The following is a 25,196-nucleotide window of genomic DNA, read 5'->3' on the forward strand; positions in this document are numbered from 1 at the left end:
ATCTGGTAATTAGCAGGTAATAGTTTTTTCCTCCCCAACAAGGGGGGGCACTCTTCTGAATCAGAGGCCCTATACCCCCCTCCCAACTCCCCACTGACACCACCCATGAAGAGTTCAAGGTGAAAAATGAAAAAATGTTTTTAAATTTGAAAATGAATACTCTTATTTTATAACAATCAAAACCTCATAAGAACTTCAAAATGTCGAACTCAAAGAGCTCAATCACCAAGCGCATAGAGGCTTTTTCGCATGATGCGCTCTACAAATCCAACTATTATTAAGTTATGAATCAATCTGTCAATATTTACAGTAGTTAAAGAGCGCCATCAGGCGCAGCACCTGAGTGTGAACTTGTTAAGCATGACATATCATAACAATGATCCAGGCCATGACACGACTGTTAATGTGATGGAGCGTCCTGGGGCGTGCTTTAGGAGTGATACAGCAAGAGAGTGCTTCACACCAACAAGGCTCTGATCATTCACTGATAAAATCATATCACCACACCTGAAAACAAATAAACAAATTAAAATATTACCAACTACAATTCAAATAACACCCTGTATCTCGTCAGGCATTGACATTTTTTCCTAACATTTAATTTATTTTACTATTTTTTTTGTGAATAAATTCCTTTCCAAAGTTTGCCATGGCATTCCTGGTACTTCCATGCTTATTCAGGAAATATAACTTTTAAAATTATGATTTGACCACTAGAATCCCTATAAATGCTAAAACATATTTCATATATCATATTGATTAGACCATGCTTGCCTTAACGCCCTTTGTCAGAATGTCAATCGAACTTAACAACCGACCAATCAGAAATGGCACAGAAATATGTGCCTGTCCCACAAGTGCACATGTTTACATACATTTATACTGTTGTTTTGTGAGACCTTAGCAACAATATCCAAGAGGCTTGTGAAATGGTCCATTAATTAAAACATATGTCAATCGAACTTATATGAAATCAAAATAACTTCAACTTTCTTTTTTCTCATAATGTCCAAATCAAAGAGCTCAATCACCAAGCGCATAGAGGCTTTTTCGCATGATGCGCTCTACAAATCCAACTATTATTATATGTGGCAAAGACAAGCCAAACCACTCACTCCCCACAAAAATCAAATTTTAATTATAAATACAGGATTAAACACTAAATTGAAAGTTATAAAATGGTGAAAGAATCATTTAAATCCGATGTTTCGCTGTGAAGCTAAGGCAATTAAACATACAGTTGTTTAAATAACAGGGTTTCATAAATCAGCCTTCAAGGATTTTGGGGAATGTTTAGGCAGAGACCATCAGAAAACCGTTAAAAAACGTTGTTTTAACATCAAAAATAGGGAAAATAACAATGAAGCGTGATGTATAGATATATAAGAGTTAGTTTGGTGCAATAAAATAGATTCCACAAATTTTGACATTTCAAAATGTTTTGGCCATTATCTAAGAAACATGATTTGCGATGAGTGACTGGTTTGGCTTGCCTTCACCACATATGCTGTAACAATAAGAGTCTGAATTAAGTTTTTTTTAACTTACTTAAGAATGCCTCCACTGGCTGCGGCACCATTTGGTACTAAAGTCTTAACAAACACTGGTTGGTTGCCATGGGTACAATCAGACCCACCTACGATACTGAAACCCAAACTCTTGCTTTCTTTTCGTTTGATTACAACTGTACTTGCAGCTTGGCAATACCTGGAGCAAATAATTGAAAAAAAAAGTACAGTACAACATTTAGGCAATTATTAATTTTATATGAAATATCTTTCATATTATTGGTCCAGGTCTCAAAATGTTCCAGATCTATTTTTATTTTGTTCATTAAACCAAATAAAATAATAAAATTAAATTATGACAACTATTATTACATTTACCGATATTATAATGATTTTATCATATTAAAAAATACTTATATGTTTAATTTAAACAAAGATTCGCAGTGTAGTTTGTCTTGTAATGCCCAGGTCGTGGATCAATGAAGGCAAAAAAAAAAAAAAAATTCAGGATTATTATCTAAAGGATCAGCTCTACTCCTTAAACCCAAAACTTTGTTACAAAAATATGTTAGTACAGTGCATCATCTTATATGACCATCATATAGTAAATACTTGCTCCCCACTTTTAAGCAGTGTGAAGCAGATGAGAGCGTTGATGCTCCCCCTGGAGGTTACTCCCAGCAATTCACTGGTACTCACTGACACATCTGGCTAGACTGAAGCAATGTAGATAAAGTGCCTTGCTTCAAGGACACAAGCAAAAATGCACAGTGAAGGATTGACACCCCAACCTCGAAGTTTGGAAACCAAACTATTTCCACTGCGCCAAACTGCCTCCAATGAACTTCATATATAGAGCATGAATGGTTCCAAAAATGATCAGCCTTCTGGATCATGCTAGTGTCAAGGCCAAATCTTTGCCCATATAGTGTTAAAACAAATATATTTTTTTTTAATCACAGATAATATCCTAATACATAATTGGTTTGTCAAATGTAAACCTGTTGATGATAGGAAATACTTACTCTGGAAGTGAAAGCCACGTAAGCCATGATGGAGAGAACCTACTGCTAAGTTGATTAGGCTCAAGCCCTTCAATTAAACTGAGCGTGATCAGTGACCCTTGGGCTGATTTGAGTGCAGTGACTGCTTGAGCATGTGTCAGATTCAAGAGGCTTGTGTCATTCACAGCTAATAAGATGTCACCCCTCTGTAAAATTAAGAAAACATCAATCTGATGATGATTATTTGTTCACAGTAGTGCATGTGTTGACGCTTACGTACTTCCATATTTGCTAGCTGTGTCTTAGTAGTCGTTTTGCAGTGTTAGACCATTTACACACTACAGACAACAACGGTATAAAATAGGTAAGTGTCTGGACTTAAATTTACTCCCAGTCATGTATTCAAATTTGTGGAGTGCAAAGTTACTATAATCTTGATCATTCTTATGAGCCGGCAGTGGGTTGGCAAAAGGAGGCACAAAAAAGCCCTCCTAACAACATAACATTTACTAAGTACAGGTAGTGAGACCTACTGCACTTGCCATGCTTAGAATCAACAATGAATACAAATTAATAATACATAGTCTTCTTCTTCTTCTCCAGGATTGAGGGCCAACTTTATTTGAAGGCTTTGGCCCGAGATGGATGTGGAGTACTCATTCTTACAACTTCCTTCTCTCCTAAATGCGCTGCTAGTCCACAATGACAGGGAATGTGTTATCTACAGTAAAATATGTATCTAAACCCATTAAAATCTTAAATGAAAAATAAATAAATTAAATCCTTATTTGAACAGTACCTTGACATGTCCTTTGCGATCTGCAAGACCCCCAGGGAGAACATTACTGATGAAGATAGGGGTGTCCCCTCGTTTACCCTTCACTCCTCCACATACACTTATTCCTAGAAATTCTGATGGAGGCTGCAAAAATATAAAAATAATATGATTAGTATAGAATAAAGGACTGCAAATTGAGGGCAACTAGTTGGAGTGCAATCAGTCAACTACTTGAGTAAAACAATTTTTTTTTTGGCGGCTTAGCAAGTTTTCAGTGGGTATGGTGGTGCTGCAGGTGCAGGGTCTAGGACTGCAATTTTTTTATACACTTTAAAATGCAACTGCATTCTTACGATGTAATATCATTATCTATTTTTTAAAAAAGGAAGAAGCAGGGGTTACAAATTTATTTATAGGAAGTGCAACACCCAGCTCTTCCCCTTAAATATGCCACTGCATTTATACTAAATAAAAAGGCTAATAATAACATTAAAAGGCATTTTGAAAAACAATTATTATCATTTATATCATACCTTAGATATTGTTATTTGTCTTTCCCTTCTGACTCTAACAGCAGAAACATTCCTTGAAGGCACCATCGCTGCTGCCAATTCCTGAGCAACAGACGGCATAATTTCAGGGGTTTGTGACCTTGAAAGTCTTGAGATTGCCAGTCTTACCGTGTCCTTGGAATGCTAAAAAAAACAACATATGTATAAAACATTACTTAATATCTGTATATAAAAACATGATTAAAATATTATATGCAATATATTAAAATATACATCAAAGTAAAAGTGCAGTCATTTCATATACTCTATATAGTGCATACCCCGCCCTGTGCCCATAAGGAATAGTACACGCAGGGCGTTTACGGGGACGACGGGCGGTTACAATTATGTTTTTGAATGCTTGAGGGGTATTTTTTGGATATACATTTCACTAAATTTACTGAAGTTAACAGTACACTGATTAAGCCATTGCCTTCTGTGAAGATAAATTCATAAATTCCTTTTACAAAGACTAAATACATTAGGCCTCTAGTGCACTAAAAGACAATGTCCTAATCCACCTTTATTATACTAGCTGCTTGCTCTGGGCTGCCCTCTGTCATGTCTTCACCATTGATCTGCAGGATTCTGTCATCGATGGACAGTCGGCCATCTTGATAAGCAATACTATGGTCAACCAAGTCTAAGATGTAGATTCCAGCTGAGTGCCTACGAGAGAAAAACAAAGAGAATAAATATTTGACAGAAAAGAACAATATTCAGTGGAAATTGTAGTCTATGATGACAGAAATAAATCAGTGGTAACTTGATATGGACAGTCTTATTATTTCTAAGGGGTGGTCTACCGAAACAAAAATGTCGGTTTTATCCAAGTTACAGACTATAAAAATTACTTGAGAAAATGAAACAGTCAAACTGTCAACATACTTTTTAGCAATGATTTTAATTCCCAGTTGCTTTCCTTTGACCTTTCTGAGTGTGACATTCAAAAGGTCAATCTTATTCCTTTCCTCTGCCTTTTCTCGGTATATTGTCATCCTAATGGGTGAGCTGGCTCTCATGATGGTTTCCCTAGCGGTGTAATGTGACACATCCCGTAAGTCTTTGCCATTTACCTGCATAAGAAACAGAAGGGGAAAGATAGGTTTCAACCTGAAATGATTAAAATGTGTATTTTTTTACCAATTTCTAAAACTTTAATAATCTATAATTTATTATAGTGATTAACTCTGCTGACCAATGAAGTCAACACACAGATAAAAATCAACTGTGTTAACAAAAACATTGTATTATATATTTGAAGTATTTTTTCAAATTTCATTTTCATATTTTCACTTTTAGATGGTAAAAATAGTATGAATTGATTCAAGATTCAAGGTTTATTTTCGTCAATCATAGTACATACGAGACTTGTTTAAAATCGAAAAAATCACTATAATATACAAGACAACAATTAACAGATATAATATTAAATATAAATATAAATATAACAATATATACACATGGAAATTGGAAAAATATATTATTTAATAATTGATTGTTTTAATATCACCTTTTGGTCACTGGTACAAAATGATTCATTTTGTGGTAGAATTTTACATTTAAGTTGCAACTTAATTATACAATCAGTAATATTAAAAAAAGGAAATGTACTTGTTGATAAAATGTGTAATGATACATTATATAGCGCCCTCTACAGATGAAAAATGATTTGTATTTTCCATAGAGCTATTAAAAAACTAGAGTGCGGACAAGATGGCGGAGCCATGCAGAGTTGTGTATGTGTACCATCCAAGATGGCTGCCGTAGGAAAGCGCCACCTTCAGGCTTAGTATACATATTATTTCCATAAATAAGCCCTCTGACTGAATATTATTTCATTAATGATAATTAATATTGATAATGACAAATTATTAAACTGTCGTAGCCTTGTGGTAGAATTTTACATTTAAGTTGCAACTTAATTATACAATCAGTATTATTAAAAAAAGGAAATGTACTTGTTGATAAAATGCGTAATGATACATTATATAGCGCCCTATACAGATGAAAAATGATTTGTATTTTCTTTATACTGTACATAGCAAATAAGGTAGAAGAAGGTTATATGCCCCTGCGTACACATATTTAAAGTGGATGACTTTTTTTTTGTTCTGGTAGTAAATACCAATTTTCTTTTTAATGTTTTCTCCTTAATTACTTATTTTATAGACCAGCATTTTTTATAGCATGCCATTGTTAATTCTGAGTGATATTAATCTAGTTCATGTTGTGAATAATAATGTAATCATGAAAAATGCAATATTTCACCTCAACAATTTGATCTCCAGGCATAATTCTTCCATCTTTTGCTATCACCCCCTCTGGATAAATTTCTTGCACAATTGTGACAATCTGCAAAAAATATCAAATGTGTTTATTTATGTATCTCAGGATTATGATTAGGCAATTACAACAAAAAATTATAACATAATAACAGATTTTATTAGAGAATAATATACTGTAGACCTCACCTTCAGAAAACAATGCGGTAAATATGGTAAAAAGTATTGGACAACTGTACTAAAACCGGTATTACCAGTTACACGTTTAGTTGAAAATATACAATCAAAGAAATATGTATTCGTAACAAATCAAAAATAAGCTATTACAAATTCCCAAATAAACAAACAAATGATTTACAGTAACAATATTTTATGCTACTTTAAATATGTAAAACATGATGGAAGACAAGTAATTTAAAATTAAGTCTTAAAGGAGAAGGACATTAAGTTCATTCTATCAATCAATTAATCACAACAATCCCTTATATAGAGCCAATATCCACAACATAATAGTCATTAATGATGGCAATTCTTTTAAAGTGCAGAAACCTTATTTGATTAAAGCTTTACTGCAAAGGGGACTAGGCCTATATTTTTATGTCAATTATTATGAAATCATGGATGCAAAAAGTGTTGAGTGTAAATTTTAAGGGACAGCATTATCAGCTTCTTTGCTTCCCAAACCTCTTTCACTTAATTAAATTTACTTGTTGATATGATATAAAGGACAGCTACTTATGTGCAACAGTTCATTGGTCCTTCAGATGCCTTATCAATGAAAATATGCCTTAGTACAAATATTATTCATTCTATATGTGAGAAAATTATATTAGTAATTTAAGCAAAATATTTGCTTCTTGCCCACAAGCTTGACAGTTCACACAATCATCATGCTACTACCTTTGCTGCCAGACCACCTACTGCTGACCAATCCCCAACATACTTAGCCACCTATGGCTACCGACATTGACCCCCAACAAGTTTGGCACCTCAACGCATAGCCAATATACTAGGCCAGTTATGGACACTGACAGCCCCCACACTCCCAATATAACAGTCCACCTACGACCGACCATGGAAACATTATGTGCCCACCAAAGTACAACCATAGGCTACTGCTACTATTCTATTAAAGGTACTTAGACTGATTCCTAAGGCTTAAGAACTTGTCAATTTAGATATTTATCAAATAGTCTGTATACACTTCTGTTTCATTATATCAGACAATCTTAATTTACAAACAAAACATGGACTTTGTTCACTAAATATTTAAACATGAATGATCTAATCAGATACATATGGCAAACAATATTCCAGATTTTTCCATAATAATATTTGGAATTTTGTTTGAACACATTTTATTGTATTCCTATATAATGTAATTACAGTAGGTTTTTGGACTTTCTTTCAAGAAGCAGTCTAAAATTTAATATTTATTATTATGTATAACTTAAATTAATTACAAATATTTGTCATCCATATCTTCAAACATTCAACTATTTAAAATCTAAAAACTGACTATATCCTCAATATCAACTAGATTTGTAAGATTGTTGAATACACCATCCAGATATTATATTTTATTACATATCTAATAAATTTGATTTATTCAAAACTAAGTTTAAAAAATATTTTAATGATATTTAAATTGACTTTCTTTGTTGTTCTATTTTCTTATTATTCATTTCATTTTTTTTCCGTGAGTAGCACATCTCTAAGATAAGAGTGGTTGTTCCCTTAATTGTTGTATACTCAAGAAGAAGTTTTAAATAGTACGATAAAAAAACAGGGGGCCGTCTTATATGCACAACAATACAAATTTTTGACTTAAATCATGTTTGTCTTGTGCGGATCGTCTGTAACACAAAATCTACTACTGAAATGATGTTACTAACTGGTAGTATGAATTAATGCAATTTTAAATGCAGGGAAATAAAATTGATTTTGATGAACATTTAAATGCCTAAAAAGTAGTACATTATTTGAAAGATTAGCCCTACATTTGGCTCCGTTTTTTGACAGCTAGATGCAGTATTATGACCATACAGAGCAGCAAAATGTAGGAATTCAGACACACAAAAATCGTCAAAAAATATGTTCAAGATCGGGGGTCGTCTTATACTCGGATCGCCTGATATGCAAGATATATGGTACTATGTTCTGTACCATAATTCTAAGAACACCACTTTGGAAAGTTGAGTCATTTAAAAATGCTTCTACTACATAAGCAACAATGTGAAATATATCACGACGACTCAACATTGTACTTAGACTAGAATTATCCAGCCGCAGCCACACACTCGCCATAAACAGATAATTTAATATCAATCAAAAAAATTTCCTACAGCTATTCATAAACAATAGACTGCTTTCAGCCATAAGCACTGAAATGGATACAAAGTTAGGCAAATGATATGAACCACTGGTTGCACTAATGGGCCAATTAGATGATATGCCACACACTAACATCAATACATTTTGCTATGATAGCTGCATTGATCTAGAAACTTAGATACAACCAGGAAACAGCAGGGGGTCCAATGACATATAGCAGAGATGACAATTACCTCTGCATAGTTCAAAGAGAAAATAGGGAATTATCACTCAAGAAAAATTATTCTGAATTATATTAGGCCAAGTAAAAACAAAAAGTAGTTTGTCGTCCTAATATTTTGAAAAACGGGGAATGAAGGAAAACTAGTAATTTTTTTTATTTGGCCTAATATACACTTAAGTCAATGTGGGGGGATGTCTGCAGATTAAACCTCAATCCAGAAGTTGCTGATGATCACACCACATGGTCTCGCGGAATACATCTACCTTACGGGTAATGTAATGTACAGAGTGTTACAGTCTAACCCTTGCATGCTTGGAAAACAGACTCTTAACATATGATGATGATGATGATGATACAGTATCATAAAGATCCATCACAATTGATTAAGTGACAATTGCTATTTGCAGATATGAGAAGATAATCAAAAATAAATGCTTATATGATAATGAAAATAATGACATCTTTACATTTTTTTAAATTGTCATGAGATAAGCCTTAGTAGTGATAACAGTTCAGATGAAAACAAAATTTTTCCAATATTGCATTAAAAATATTTTGCTCATTTGATTTTCTTAATGCTTTATTCATCAATTATATTGAGTGAATTTTATTTTCTTAATGCATTATTCATCAATTATATTGAGTGACTCATCCCCTACTTGGTTGTACTTCGCTGCATTGTGTTTAATAAATGACAAGGTTGAAGTGCCAGTAACACATAATATACATATATAATTACATTTTAAATTTCTATAGCCTTTACTCGCTATATATTTTTCGATTTTTGTTATTTTATGTATCTGTATGTGTTGCAGAGCTCTGGAGGATAACAATGCTTTTGCATGCTGATGATCGCAATAAATGCACATTGGTTAATAACATAATACTTTTGAAAAACATTTCAAAACAGAATATGTCTCTAATAAACGTTGCTATGCTTACTTCAAATCAGCGCCTAGCAAATAGTGATGCTTTTTGTTTGTGTGTTTGTCTGTCGGACAAGGTTATTTTGTAATTGTAAGCAGGTTTTATCATTTTTTTTAGCTAATCTTTTCTGTGATTTAGAGGGTATTTACATAAGTCAAGATTCTAGTCATTGTTATCTCTGATATATGCACCTTTTAACAATATGAATATTATATCAGGATAACATAAATAATTTATGGTGGATTGATTTAACTTACCAGTGGGGTTTCATTCCCACCAACCAAGCTCACTCCAAAGTCTTCATCTGTATTTCTTCGTATCTCAATGGTTGTTAAACCACCGGTCTTTATTGCAACTACGCCTTAATTATGAAAGAAAGAAACAAAGATGATTATGGCACTATAAAAGACCATTATTATTTTTGTATGTCATCACAAGCCATTTCAAAACTTACTGAGAAAATTACTGTACAAAAAAAAAATCTGTAATGGTAGGCTTCACCTTCAGTGTAATTTTTAAAAGTATACAATAATGGACCATTAGTGCACTTAAAATAGACATGAGCAGTTGGCTATGGTTAAGATTATACCAAATACTAAGAAGACAGCCCCAAGGATGTTTGACAATATAGTCCATTCTTTGGGTTCTTGATGGAATCATGTACACAATACTAAACAATTTTAAATTAGATGGCCTCCAACTCAAATCCAAAAATATCGATGGCGGTCTAACAATAGACTTTAATAACTACAACTCATTATAAGCACAATGCTATCAGCAGTGGAAGTTATTTATGATATTTCCCAGTCAGCATATTTTAGGTAATGAATGAAGCTTATTCATTACTACAAGTTTCCGCTTGGCTTTTAAATACAAATGGTCTTAAATCAAAGTTCATGGCCAGGATTTAGTTCATATTGCCCCGGGGTAAAGTAGCACTAAAAAGGGTAAGAAGTCAACATGGGCCTACATTATGTTAAGTAGGTGTAGTTGGCCTAGATATTGTACTTTCAACAACTAAGGTAACATCCACAACTATAAATAGTTAACTATTAGGCTTCTTCAGTTGTATTATCATAAATGTCAAACAGAAATTAACAACCACAACAATCAATATGATAACTTAGAGTGCCAATGTACTTTATATACATGAAAGTACTGTGTGTGAAATTTGTACCACAAATGCATCAACGGATTTCAATGTTCTTACATCATACGTACATTGGTAGTTTACCATTAGGCTACACTATTAAGCTATACTATTAGGCTACACGTACAGTATCAACTTACCCTTTTGTTTAGCATGTGGACACTCTCTAATATGCGATTCAAGCGCCGTCCTTGAACCCCGAAATGTGCAGCCATGTGCAGCGTGTATGCAGTGTGACATGTTACCTTTACATCGATTTGCTAAATGCGCCTCCAGATCCGACCGCTGCATCGCATCATCGCAATATGTTGTGTTTGGACAGACAACTGGTAGTTTGTCTAACATTCTGAAGGAGATTTTAAAGACAATAATATTAAAAAAAACTTTATTTTCTATTAAATATTTTTTTATTCCGAAGAAAAATACAATTCGAAAATAGAACAAAATGAGCTGTTTCCAAAGTGGTTCAGAAATACTAAAAAAACTACAAAAGAAAATTATGATATTGAAAGTTAAGAATTTTTATTGAAAAAAAATATTTTAAATGAATATTATAGTGTCATTGCCAAGTGAATGGGATTATGGATATTAAAATGTTGTGTACAGTAGTATAGGAAGCAAAGTACAACATGTTCTATTTTGTACAGTATGTTTTATCAAATGACTGGGGTATTGTGATGTTCCTAAGACCAACATATTATTACTGTATAAATTTAAATAAATATGAACACTGAAAGGACATTTGATAAATTTGCAAAAGACCCGCAAGTCTCCGGTTTTAAAAAATACAATTTCATTTTCAATTTTTCTGAATTATATACAATACAAACTGGCTTCAGTTGCATAAGTTGTTCACCGTATATGTAATAATCAATGAGTGTTTTGTTGATGGAATTTGATACCATTTTTTATTCTTGCATACCAAGCTCAGGACTGGCTTTGTTTCAGAACACTTTATATTTTTCAAGCTTGCTTAGCAATCAACTCTCCCAGAAGAGGACTGCAGGTGGCCTGCCAAAAAAACATTTTTCTCCCTCTTTATGGGGCGTCTTCGGCTACAGCTCCATGGGCTAGCTGAAACCTACAAAGACCTGGTTTTGGTGTGTAGTTGTACAAAGGGTGTAATTTCCATCCTGGTCTAGATTGGAGTTCAATGACAGGGTAGGAATGACTTACATTGTTAACCCAGCAGGTTATTCAATATCTAAGATAAACAGCCTCATTGGTCTTCTATTGTCTTTTAGCAACCAATATCCCCTTATTATATTATGGGAATCGCCCGCAGCTAAATTAAACGCCTTTTTCTGCTCAGTCTACTGTTGAATTCAATTGTACTTTTGGCATGTTCGGACCCAGCACAGAAAGATTTAATCATATTACACAAACTGCACACAATTAAGGTTAATCTTCCAGGGTTTTCAAAACCCTGTGTACAGATTTAAAAGAAAAGGGTTGTTCTATAGTACCAAAGTACATGCAATGTATGTGAATGATGTCTGGATTGTTATTGATCATAACAATGACTGAGGTCACACAGAGCTAGGATGATTACAAGTTTTGGTCAACTTTACATTAGCTTTTATACAAACATGATCCGAGTTCACATAACACCAATTGTAAAACTACTGCAGTCTTGGTATTTACTGTAGGTAAACTAGTCTTTGGTTTCATCAAATAAAGAATAAGTGTTTACTCAGGATAGATGGGACTTGGCTTCAAAATAAGCAGAGCAAGTTCATCTAAACAGCTGCCATTGAATCTGGTTTCCTTTCCTGGGCTTTTTCATGCTATGCTTAACTTCAAATATGCGAATCAATATTGAATAAAATTAATCCGTTTATAAACAACATAGTTTTCCCCTAAGCTCTTTTTTAGCGTATACTGTAATTCTTATACTAGTGTCACCCAAAGTTAACTGTGTTTGTCTGTTTACTGAAAACTATACCTATCAACTATATTAACTATACCTAAATATATGTCTATTGTTCATGTACAGCATACAAAAATTGCCAGCAAATGATTGTGAAGCAAAGTTTATCACAATAAATAATTTTTTTTTTCAAAAATTTGACATGAGCAGATTTAAAAAAATTAAAACAGAGATAAACCCTTGACTTAATCATTTGTTGCAATGCTTATTTGCATGTCCAGTCTGACTATTGTACTAAATAATGTGCATGGCGGCTGGGTGGATCTTTTGCACTCGATCGTACGAATATTAAATTATACAATTAAAGTAATAAATACAACCAATGGAATAAAATCAATAATATAAGGTATATAAGATTCCATATTGAGTTAGGGTTTGGCCCAAGATACAGTATGATGTTATTGTTATTGATCAATGATGAATCACCATACTTTATTGTACAGACAGACAATATTATTAAGGATTAAATTCAATGCCATCCTTTATACTGTATAGTAGGTATGAGCTCAGGTATATAAATAATCAATAATCTAATGTCAAGTTGCGTTATCAATATGGCAATTTAATTAAACTGAAAATAGCCTAGCACTCAACACCTTAAATTCCATTCATTCATGACAATTTGGTTTTTAAGGGCTGTGTTCCTTATCACGAACAAGATCTATGGTGATGGAATGCCTTCTGTGTACTCCAGCAAATCATGGAGTTATAAAATAATTATAACTCCATGAGCAAATGCAGATACTTTACTATAAAATCAGCAAAGTATAACAGATAATATCACTTAGCCTTTGGTATGTGAACATCAATGATTTAGGTACAGTAAGTGGTAAAGGGCTGGTGTCCCCGACAAGAATAAAGTGGACGTGGTCGGGTGTCACCAAAAACCTTTCCAGTAGGGGACGTAGCACCCCTGTCTCTTATACACATCTAGATGTGTATAAGAGACAGGTTTTAAACGCTTATTTAATCGATTTTAGAGTTTATTAATATGTACAAAATACATATATTTTTTTCAATTTTTTTTTTCTCCCCGACGCATTGTGGTTTTTTTCCCCCCGACAGGGGGGCTGTAGCCTTGCCTGGCCTCCTGCCCACATACAGTGTACTAGTTATACAATTTGGAGGAGGGAGATAAATGTAGTGATTGCCTTGTCAACAATTTGAACTCTCGACCTTTAAGCCTAAACATGCCACCGCTACACAAAACCTCAATGGTTAAATTTTCTCAGAACAAAAACATTCCAAATTTCTTAAAGATTCAAAATTCAAACACAAAAGTAGGTACTTAAAGCAGCTTTATTTGTCATGGTTATTTCTTCATCAAAGAGTTCGAGTGACAGATGGTTTGTGATATGAAAGAGGTCTGAGGATTTCTACCCACTACAAACGTACTAATTAAATACTTAGTATTATTATTAACTCTCTTTAAAGAGTATTACATCACCTTGTTGCCAGAATCAAGTTATAGAAAGCCTAGACAAGCATTAATAGGTCATTACTAGGCCATGGCCATGGTGTAATGCCCTGTCCATATTTTATTTGACAAAATGTGAAAAGCCTAAATATGGTCATGATGACATCACACCATGACCATATATATGTACATCATGACTATATATGGGCATACAAGCTTTTTGTCAAAATAAAATTTGATAGTCTGGACAAAGCAAATTAGTAATGTTATTTTCAAAAATATTTTTTGGACTAAATACAAAGACAAGATCCTGAAATCTTTGTAACAAATAGAAAAATGACAACTTTCAAGTGTAGATGCTTACCTTTTAATTATCAAACTGGACGGACGACAATCTTGTGCTGTGAGAGGTGATCTGTCCACAGGGCATTGACGATGCACTCGTAACACACTCCTGATACACTTCGCACAGTATGTATGCCCACATGTCGTGTCCGTGGGGTTGACAAGGGGCTGCAAGCATATGTGACAAGTAAGGTCTTCATCGACTGCTTCTAGATAGTCATAAAGATGGTTGCCTTGAATATCGTGGACTTGCCCGCAAGTCTGGCACAAAACGGTTTGGTTCGGTTTCGCCATAACCCCAAAACAGCTCATCTTCAGCAGGAAGTTTTAGGGATAATAAAATGCATTTCGATATAGCTCTGAAATACTGTACTATGGCCTGATAAAAAAAAACAATCAAAATCCTTCTCATAAGCAATATAAAGAACATTTTAGGTTAATACCATGCACTTGTATGGAGTCAATAATTCTATCTACCCATTATAGGTATTATGGTCAACTGTTGAGATCAAAACGAAGATAACATTGTGACAATGTGTGTGCACTTTATATGAATACTATTACTGTAGCCTGAATTGTGCAGTTACTATTTATCTTGAATAAGGAGGTGGATATACAGTCGAGTACAGTGTGTGTTTGTATAGAAAATCTTACCATTAGCTGAAACAGCAAAATTAAATTAAATGGGAAGAAGAACAAGACTGCAGGGAAACAATCCAGGCACTGTACCTGTTTGCTGGAGTCAATGTCATTTTTATCTTGTCTTAATGAGCTAGCACACAGTATAATGGCCAACTTTAATGATGTCAAGGAAGATTATACAGCAAGCAGAATTTGTAGATTTAGGGTTCAAAATATTAATTGCTTTGTTGTTATAACACTGTATATGTCCAACCAAGTAAAGTATGGTTTCGCATGCAGTAGAGAAAATAAAATACTTACAGCAGGCTATTCAACAAATTATACATCGGTAATAAGTTATTAAGATTTGAAAATCAATGGATTCGGCTGACTAAATCTTATGGGAATAATTTGTTATTTTGATAGTCAATCAATTGACTGTGCATTTCACACTCGCCATAGGCACTAAGGATCACATGAAAACAATATTATAATCGATGCACAGTAGACTGGGAATAAATATAATGTTTGATGCTGTATCTTGTTTACTGGTTATTGTAGTTGCTAATTAAGCATTAATGCATGAACTAGCATCTAATTTCAATGAAAGGCTGAATACATTTATACACATACTGACTGTAATTAATACAAATACTTTCTACAGGGTTTTCTGGATGCTTGTCTGTTTACATATTTGAGAAAAGTACTGTACTGTATATATATAGACAAAGAAAGTGCTCAAAAACTTGCACAGGGAAAAAGAAAAATGGTTTTGTTTCCTATAGGTAAAAATTATAAATATAATTTTCTACAAACAGCTTGGAAAGTAGTTTAAGCTTATCACAGCGTGAATCACAGAAAATTATATCAGCTAGTGTAAAGCAGTTTAGTAAATTACTAATCATTTAAATCTGCGTATAATGTAGGTGAGAATAATCACAAAAGCTAGCACGTTTAAAGACCAGATGAGGCCTAAATACCAACCTGAGAAATTTTCAAATACTTTCAGCTCCAATAATCAGCTTTGTTTTAAGTTAAACTCTGCATAAATTAGGCGTGAAGAATGGCTGTAGTTTGCTAATCTTATTTACTTGATGAACAGCTTCTATGAAACAGGACGCAGCTAATTTGTTTACAGCTATGGGTCCTACAGTGCTTGAGGATTATGTATCTTTAAATTCTTTCAAGTTCAGATACAAAGTCAGCTGTAAAATGAAAACAAAATGAATTACAGTATTCAAATCAAATGAATAAAAACAAGTTGAAAAATGCACAATAAAATAACAGTACTTGTTTGTACACAATAGGGCAATGAGGATAAAATTAACTTTAAAGATGTTTTTACACCTTATTGAGTTTAACTATATTTTTAAAGGTCTTCACAAAGGGCAGAAACCATGATTTCTCATTTACCAGCATTTTTTTGCCAAAGGCATCTACTGTATGTAGGCGGAAGAAAATGTAAATTATAAATTTTATTGATGAATAACATATTTGTAGTGTGGGAGGAAAATAAAGTACAGGTAAAGTACTGTACCAGGACCTCACTTGATAATATTCTATTGCGTGGTTGTATGAAGAAAGTGATGTCAATCAGTTATCAGATAAACAACTTACTGTATTCATTAAATTATAATAAGAAAGTAACATAGAATTATTAACTAGATAGAGAAGTAGTAGGCGCAATACATTTTTTAAGAGTTAATTTTTCCTGAAATTTTACATCCTTCAGGTGGCAGGTGTGCTAAAGGCCAATAAAGTGAAAAAAAAAAAAGAAAGTTATAGTTATAGTCTTATCTTCATGACATACAGTTTGTATTTCAACAAAGGAAATTTAACATAATTATGCAGAATATAACATGATTAAAAAGCATTTTTAAGCACACAATCAGAGTAGTCAATCTAGGTTGTCTGATATGTTCCCAACAGCAAGTACACCCAACAGACTGATGCACTGATAAGTCTTCCAGCGGGCCTAAAGCGAATGTAGGTAAGAATGGCCCCGGAAAAAATGGCCCCAATTTACTTGATCTTGAGAATGGTTCCAAGATGGACCCGAAACGTCGATCTTTCTTGTCATTAAATTTTGTTTTGAGATTATGTTCTTAATTGATTTAATAAATAAAAGCCACAAATAATAATTTGATTTACTAAATTTCATTATGTAAAAATAGTTATAGCTAATTTGTTTACAGCTATGGGTCCTACAGTGCTTGAGGATTATGTATCTTTAAATTCTTTCAAGTTCAGATACAAAGTCAGCTGTAAAATGAAAACAAAATGAATTACAGTATTCAAATCAAATTAATAAAAACGAGTTGAAAAATGCACAATAAAATAACAGTACTTGTTTGTACTGTACACAATGGGGCAATGAGGATCAAATTAACTTTAAAGATGTTTTTACACCTTACTCAGTTTAACTATATTTTTAAAGGTCTTCACAAAGGGCAGAAACCATGATTTCTCATTTACCAGCATTGTTTTGCCAAAGGCATCTACTGTATGTAGGCGGAAGAAAATGTAAAATATAAATTTTATTGATGAATAACATATTTATAGTGTGGGAGGAAAATAAAGTACAGGTAAAGTACTGTCCTCACTTGATAATATTCTATTGCGTGGTTGTATGAAGAAAGTGATGTCAATCAGTTATCAGATAAACAACTTACTGTATTCATTAAATTATAATAAGAAAGTAACATAGAATTATTAACTAGATAGAAGTAGTAGGCGCAATACATTTTTTAAGAGTTAATTTTTCCTGAAATTTTACATCCTTCATGGTGGCAGGTGTGCTAAAGGCCAATAAAGTGAAAAAAAAAGAAAGTTATAGTTATAGTCTTATCTTCATGACATACAGTTTGTATTTCAACAAAGGAAATTTAACATAATTATGCAGAATATAACATGATTAAAAAGCATTTTTAAGCACACAATCAGAGTAGTCAATCTAGGTTGTCTGATATGTTCCCAACAGCAAGTACACCCAACAGACTGATGCACTGATAAGTCTTCCAGCGGGCCTAAAGCAATGCATGGTTTTATTAAGTTAAGCATGCTGGTAATTTCTAACATAAACAAAACACACCGCAAATGTTTATGTTCAACTGGCAGGCACTCAACAATTAGTTTACAGTAATTGAAAACAATTCAGTCAATGCACTAGAAGTGCTTTTAAAAAATCTGTTGCAATTAACCTTAAAAAATTGCATAATATCAATCGTGGGAAATTCTCCACTCAGTACTAAAAATATGTAGAAACAGTACAGACAATAAAAAAAAGTATTTTAGAGTTTCCTGCTCAATCAAATGGGGTAGTGACCTACCTCTGTAGGTTGAATGATCCCATTGCTTAAAAATCCATTCAATTTTTAACAAAATGCTTTGTTGTTTATCTGATATTATGGTACTGGTGTGGTGTGTAAAGTCATATTATATAAATAGAATCACTGGATTACAGTACACCATGATTAAATTGTGTCAATAGAGGCAAGTCCATACAAGTCCTGAGATCATTGCCTCCCAACAGGGGTCTGCTAAGGAGCCAGAACAGAGGCTAAATATTTTAACAAAATGATCGACCTTGTAACATGATTGAAACTTGTTGAGATTCACTGATATGGAGTGTTTGCCTACAGCAAGATGGCTGACAGTAACGATGGTGTCTAGGGCAAGCAGGAAAATTTCCCATGAGTTTTTCGAGTCTAATTTCTTACTTCATGTAGACATACCTAGATGTCAATTATAGTGCATTCTTCCGCTGACACATACCAACGAAATGCCTCTATTTAACATTGTCTAATTTACAGCCATCATTTAATCAATTCCATATGAAATGGCTTGAAAAGCTATGAATTATTATTTCAGACTCAAATGAAAATTGAATGTGGGGTCTACAGAACCCTACCATATTGAAGTCATTCTTTAAGTTCTGTACCTTTTTAGCAATTTGGAAAAACCAACATTTTGTTTTCAATTATAATGATGCAATGTATGTTTACTAAAATTTGTATAGCTTTGTTAAGTCGTTCTTTAGATTCTGAACTTTTTTAGCAATTTGGAAAAACCAATATTTTGTTTTAAATTACAGTATGATGATGAAATGTATTGGTTTACTAAAATTTATAAAGCTTTGTAAAATCATTAAGTTCTGAAATTTTTTAGCAAATTCTGAAAAACCAACGTTTTGTGTTTAATCATGATGATGTAATATTATGCAGACTCCAAAAAAGACAAAGAGAAGCTATGTACTGATTCAATATTTCGTTCTTTATCCGAACATCATCAGGAATGAAAATAATTTTGTCCATAACTAACCAATCAAAAGCAAGAAACTGGTAAAATTGACCAATCAATTCAAACAAAGTGTGACATATTATCAAAGATTTAACAACATACCTTAAAACAAAATCAATCTTGATAAAGTGTAAACCCATTGTTAATATAAATAAATAAATAAATAAATAAACTAGATATTAATGGCTAGTTGAACAATGCAAGTTCTTTGGATGCTTTTAATCTGGTATTTAAAACATGGTTTATAGCACCTAATAGCCAGGGCTTCTTTATACTATTCAGACTAATGTCTGGAAAAGTCAATAGTTTGGATATTAAAGAATGATAATTAGAACCCTGAGCATCACCATAATCACCATTAATAGGTAAATTATGCATGGCTAGGATATGTTGAAAACCATCACACGAACCTATGTGGTCAAATATAACACTATCAGGTCCTGTTGAATGTTATTTCATTTTAATTGTTAGACATCTGTCTTTTTTCCCAATATAATCTTTATTGCAGCCAGGACATTTGAAATGGTAGACAACAGAACTACGGTAAGTCTTTAGTTGAAACAAAGTTTAAAATTTTTGCTGCCGTCACTCTGCTACGTATACTACCGCATAACAAAGAAAGCGACACATGCGGTGCATTCTTAAATTTTACACACATTATCTAAATGTATTTTACGTATTAAACGATAACACGATATCATCGATTAAACGATCTACCACCCTCGCATCGCAGTAACTACTGTACTATACTAGGCCTAGGCCCCATGTTTTTGTGGAAAGCCTAAGTTAGATAGACGTTATGTACCAGACAGTCGGCTGCCTTAATATCTTTACTTGTCTTCAGTTTGCATTCAAAGGGTACACTGCTGCATAGCCAACTGTCGGGGATAGCACCTTCATATGACTACTCATACAACAGAAAAAAAACATCGCATGGAGGTAGCAAAAAATGGAGATCTAAATGAAAAAACGATGTATTTCAGCAAGTATTACTATAAAACCCTTTTTTTATTTTAGGCCTTTTTTCAAAATGCCTATGCCTACAGCAGTTGAATTTTTTTTGCCGCAAAACCAAAATAGTTGCATTCATGCCGACTTGCCGATCGGTTAGCGTGAACCCTGACTGAACACTGCAGAAACTTCGAACTTCGCATCGCGAGGAAAAACAAAATGTCAGAAAACTTTTTTTTTACGCATGCGCATTTGCATAAATGTCTACACACACACTACACACAGAGAAAACAGTGAAAAGTGATCACAATAGTTCCTATTGCATTACATGCATAGGAACTAAAAAACGAACAAAAACAAAAGCAAATTTAATCATGGAGGAATTCCTCTATGATTTAACCAAAGAGCATATCCACATCATATAAGCCCCAACCCTAGAAAAAGATAAGTAGTACAATCATGGAGGTAAACAACAGACAGGAAAAGTAGTCTTATCATAAAGTAGAATTAGAGCCAACTTGAAAGCCATCCCCTGTCCATCGATACCCCATTTGAGTTTGTCGGATTAAAAAAAAAGTAATAACTGAACCAGTTTGAATTATTGAAACCAGTCTGTAGCATCAAGCATTTATCAAGTAAATGGTTTAAATTGTGAAAGAAAGTAGGCACGGGAAGTCAATCAACAAATCCTATTCGACTGTAACTCTATTCATGAGGAGTCTTAGATCTCAAATGTTAATTTTAATACATAATACCTCCATGCTCTTGTTGATTGTGGAATCTGAATGCCTCAAGAAATGTGTCAAGTCTCCAATGAAAAACATTGTCTTTGAAACCTAAGTCTGCATATATTATTTCTTCTTGTGGAATGGCAGCTGGGAAAATGCAGGATTCTACATTCACATGTATCAGTTTATAATGGAGTTAAATTTAAAAAGGATATAGTACTGTAGAGTTGAATAGCTTGGCGGTTAAGATGCTTGCCTTCCAATCCCAGAATCAGATTTTTTTTCTCACGACCAAAACAACTCCACTCCCTAAGCCTCATAATGAGATTTAGTTTATGTAGAGCATGTGAAGGGATAGGCCGTGCTGTCTGGCATCCTCAGGCTTAAAATTTTCAATTTTGGGCTTAATTTTCAAAGTTACAGATTTGATTTATTAATCATAGATTATATATACTATCATATTTTCTATAGAATGTCTAGTTATGGATTCTGAAAATATGACGACTTTTTATGATGGATTACAGAATAACATATGCCTGGCACAATAAAACTTTTAAAAATATTTTAAACTAAACAAAGCATCTAAAAGTTACTTTCGAATTTATATTCACAAAGTGCACTTGCTCTGCTAATAATAAGCTAAAAAACATTCCACTAATTAGTAATATTTAAGGTCCTCAGAAAATAAAATTTAATTAAAATTAGGATAAAATTGATTTTATAAAAAGACAAAAAATGAAATAATGTTTAAAAATAGTAATTGTTGCATCAGGTCAGTAAAGTAATGGAAATAATTAAATCAAACATCATAAAATCCATTATGTGTACACTCTTCAACAAAGAATAAACATGCAAAAACAATTAAATCAGACAGCGTAGGAGAAGATGAAAATACCACATGCCACATTAAAAATTTGATATGGTTATCATCAGTGTAGAAACCTCCATAACAAAAGAAAATTGCAATATAATCTATTCCAGATGAATTCTGATTGATCTAGCTACTGTATTCTACAAATGAAAACAACCAGATAAAAACCACACACTTGCACAAAGCTAGCACCTCATGAATAATCAAACAAAGACTATTGTCTCTGGCTTCTTATCTAGGCTACTAATGACAGAGAGGAGAGGGTTTATGGAGAGATAGCTTTGGCTTAACCTACTGAGACAGCTTGCTTTGGCCAGTTCACCTTACTACCAGCTTGTTGTGGGTGTACCATTCTGACTGCCTGCATGTGTAATACATATTACCACGGATGGTTGATCTCAACAATGAATAATTGGAATATATTGATTGTGATGGCTGTTGTGAAATGGACGACATCAGCGTCAGGTCTCCAGTGTGCATTAACAGACACCACAATGATTATTCATATTAGTACTACTATGGAAACAAAGCCTGAATATTGCTGTAACAAGTGCAAAAAATATTGACTAGGCAACAGCCTCCCTGGGTTCAATTCAAGGTGTTAATACCATCATGAGTTCCTAGAATTTGTACCATTAAAGATTTAATCAACATTTAAAATATTAAAATTCCTGACAGTATGCCTACATCAAACAATTTTATTACGATCAACCTTTATTTTCAAGATACATCTAAATAATAAATTAATATTTTTAAGTTTTAATCAATATTAAGAAACAACTGATTGATACCTAATCTTTTTTGTGTTTATTTTTGAATTTGGCAAAAAAATTGCTCAAATAATTAATCAAAGTTAAACATTTATGTACTAATAGTCTGTTATACAACTTATGGAGACAAAATTTAAAATGAGGGAAGATACAAATTACAACAAAATTGATGCAAAACAGGCACAGATTTACCTCAACCTCAAAATGCAAGACGTCTAGGCATAGGCCTAGGCCTAAGTGGAAGTCCTCAAAGATAGTCTTCAGTCAGGAGGATGGCTGACAATATGCAAAACATACTTCATTTGGCATGGTTCCGCCTAGGCCTAGCCATGGCATAAATAAACTAATCCATAGACCATAGATAGTTATTATGCAGCAGAGGTTTGTTATCTTCTCCAACAATCATTTGTCTGTAACTGGAGAAGTAGGCAGGCCTACTGGACTTGATCCATTAAATAAAATAAATGAAATTTCCTTAGGAAATAAAGTGAACTAGAATAGGACTAGACTAGGATTTAATCTATTCCAAACAATGACTCCAACATGTCTGCTCTGCTGATGTATATAGAACTTGTGCCACCCTCCCTGCTCCTGTTTGCAGACATGCTACCGTACCCTACCATCTATTCTTCTCTTATTTAATTAACATATCAAATATATAATAGGCCTTATATTATATACAGAAAATAGACTTGATAGTTTGATCAAATGTCATGGCGTACCTACAGGGTAGGCTTAAGGTAGCCGGGTCTAGTCTAGGCCAGGTAGATTCCTGTCTAGAGGATAGGTCTGGGAGGGGCCTTGTCTGGCCTGGATACCTACTGCTAGCTAGGCCTACCTACACCCTAGGCTAGAGTTCTATGACAGCTGTTGGCCCTATATATTCCATCAGAAAAAAGAAAGCGTAGGTACGGTATCGATACATAATAATATAGTTGCAAGGTTCAGATGTATTTAAATACACTTTCCTGAAACAGTATATAAACTACTTACGTTTGACGCTTTTCACTGACTTAAATACAAAAACTACTCGTAACCACAAACAACCTGTCCTTATTTCTTCGTGTTCCACGAAGTTCGTCCAGCAGGATCATCCACGAAAATAAACAAAAAGTGAAAACGAGACGGGAACATAAACACGACGAACATATTCAAACATTGGCGGCGCTGTTTACGTTATTTACATCACGCTTGTGCGTTTTCTTACAAGTTGATGAATTTGATGAAACATTGAATTGAAAGAGAATTGAACACGTCCATGGCTCCAAACATTATAAGTTGACTACAAGATGATGATGTGGTGATTATATGATGATGATAATGATAATCATGTTGATGATTCAAAGAAAGTGATGATGAGATGATTAAAGTATAATGATGATAGTGGTGGCATGGTGATAAACAGAATTTTCACTCTTTCGGTCGACACTTACTGGGATTTTGGTAGTTCATTAATAATTAAAATTAGTACAAGGATCAAAATAAAGAAAGCACAAAAAAGAAAAATGATTATCAGTTTGAATGGGATAGCCTATGTTTGTAAGATACCAGCAGAAGTGGAGCTTTAATAGCGGGTCCTCTTTGTGGGCCCGCTTAATTGGTAAACAAATCGTCTGGTTTCTGCTTTTATTTTGTTATTCGGTTAGAAATTATTTCAGGCCGGGTGTAATTCATTTTTTGCATGTCGTTTTTTCTTGCACTGGTACCCGGGTACCTATTTTATTTTCCAAATTAAAAGCCTCAAGCATTTTCTAACATGTAGGCCTATGGTTCACCTAAATATCATATTTATTATTATTATTAATACTATCATCATCATCATCACCACCATCATCATTGTATTATTATTATTATTATTATTATTATTATTATTATTATTATTATTATTATTATTATTATTATTATTATTATTATTATTACATTAAGCACAAATAGGCCATACAACGAAAATGGTTGAAAAAGAGACTACTACCTGTATAGCATTCGATGAATGAATAATTTATGTTTTTGCCTTTGTTCATCGTATACGTATTGCGTAGGCCTATATGCACACATAGAAAAAGAATAGGTACACAATCTATGATAACGTCAGAGGAAAAACGATGTTTTTTGTAATATCTCACCAGCTTAAATTTTTCACAGCAAGTTAATTTTTTATTTATTAGAGTGTACTTTTCTGGTATCAAATTATTATACAGTACTTCAATATTAATATAATTCATCTGTGTTTCTGTAGTACTTTTGCTTTCAATTTGAATTAATTTAATATTTTTTTCTAGATGCACCATCAGGTATTGTCTGATGTGTGCCACTGATGCAAAGTGAATCCAATAAATATTGTATTGCATTGTATTAGTCAAAGGCAATCGGATTAATCCATCATTCCGAATTTCAGACTATCGATTGATAAGTACCCAGTGACAGGTTTACAACAAAAAAAAAGTCTTGACCAATCACAAATCATCAATAGGAAGTTTTAAATGGTTCCGCTTGTCTTGTTTTGT

General features: G+C 33.3%; 1 protein-coding gene across 1 annotated transcript; it reads right to left on the reverse strand.

The window, feature by feature from the left end:
- LOC117120133 (ligand of Numb protein X 2-like) lies at positions 1-23,766 on the reverse strand. The gene is made up of 13 exons (XM_033265151.1): positions 23,686-23,766; positions 16,058-16,278; positions 14,472-14,831; positions 10,901-11,106; positions 9,868-9,971; positions 6,113-6,196; positions 4,730-4,917; positions 4,363-4,510; positions 3,824-3,985; positions 3,312-3,434; positions 2,534-2,718; positions 1,549-1,707; positions 1-507 (listed from the first exon to the last, which is right to left on the reverse strand). The coding sequence occupies exons 3-13, from the start codon at positions 14,762-14,764 to the stop codon at positions 369-371; spliced, it is 1,791 nt and encodes a 596-aa protein (XP_033121042.1). The 5' UTR covers positions 14,765-14,831; positions 16,058-16,278; positions 23,686-23,766; the 3' UTR covers positions 1-368.
- Positions 23,767-25,196: the final 1,430 nt, after the last annotated feature.

Source organism: Anneissia japonica, unplaced genomic scaffold, assembly GCF_011630105.1.
Source record: "Anneissia japonica isolate Jap-2015-1 unplaced genomic scaffold, ASM1163010v1 scaffold401_len1656234_cov178, whole genome shotgun sequence".
NCBI lineage: Eukaryota > Metazoa > Echinodermata > Crinoidea > Comatulida > Comatulidae > Anneissia > Anneissia japonica.

Excerpts from the sequence above, each read along its gene's own strand:
- LOC117120133 (XM_033265151.1), bottom strand. The coding sequence starts at position 14,764 with ATGAGCTGTTTTGGGGTTATGGCGAAACCGAACCAAACCGTTTTGTGC. Across the intron at positions 6,197-9,867 it reads GTGGGAATGAAACCCCACTG|ATTGTCACAATTGTGCAAGA; the intron begins GTAAGTTAAATC and ends TATTTTTTGCAG. Across the intron at positions 508-1,548 it reads GCCAGTGGAGGCATTCTTAA|GTGTGGTGATATGATTTTAT; the intron begins GTAAGTTAAAAA and ends ATTTGTTTTCAG.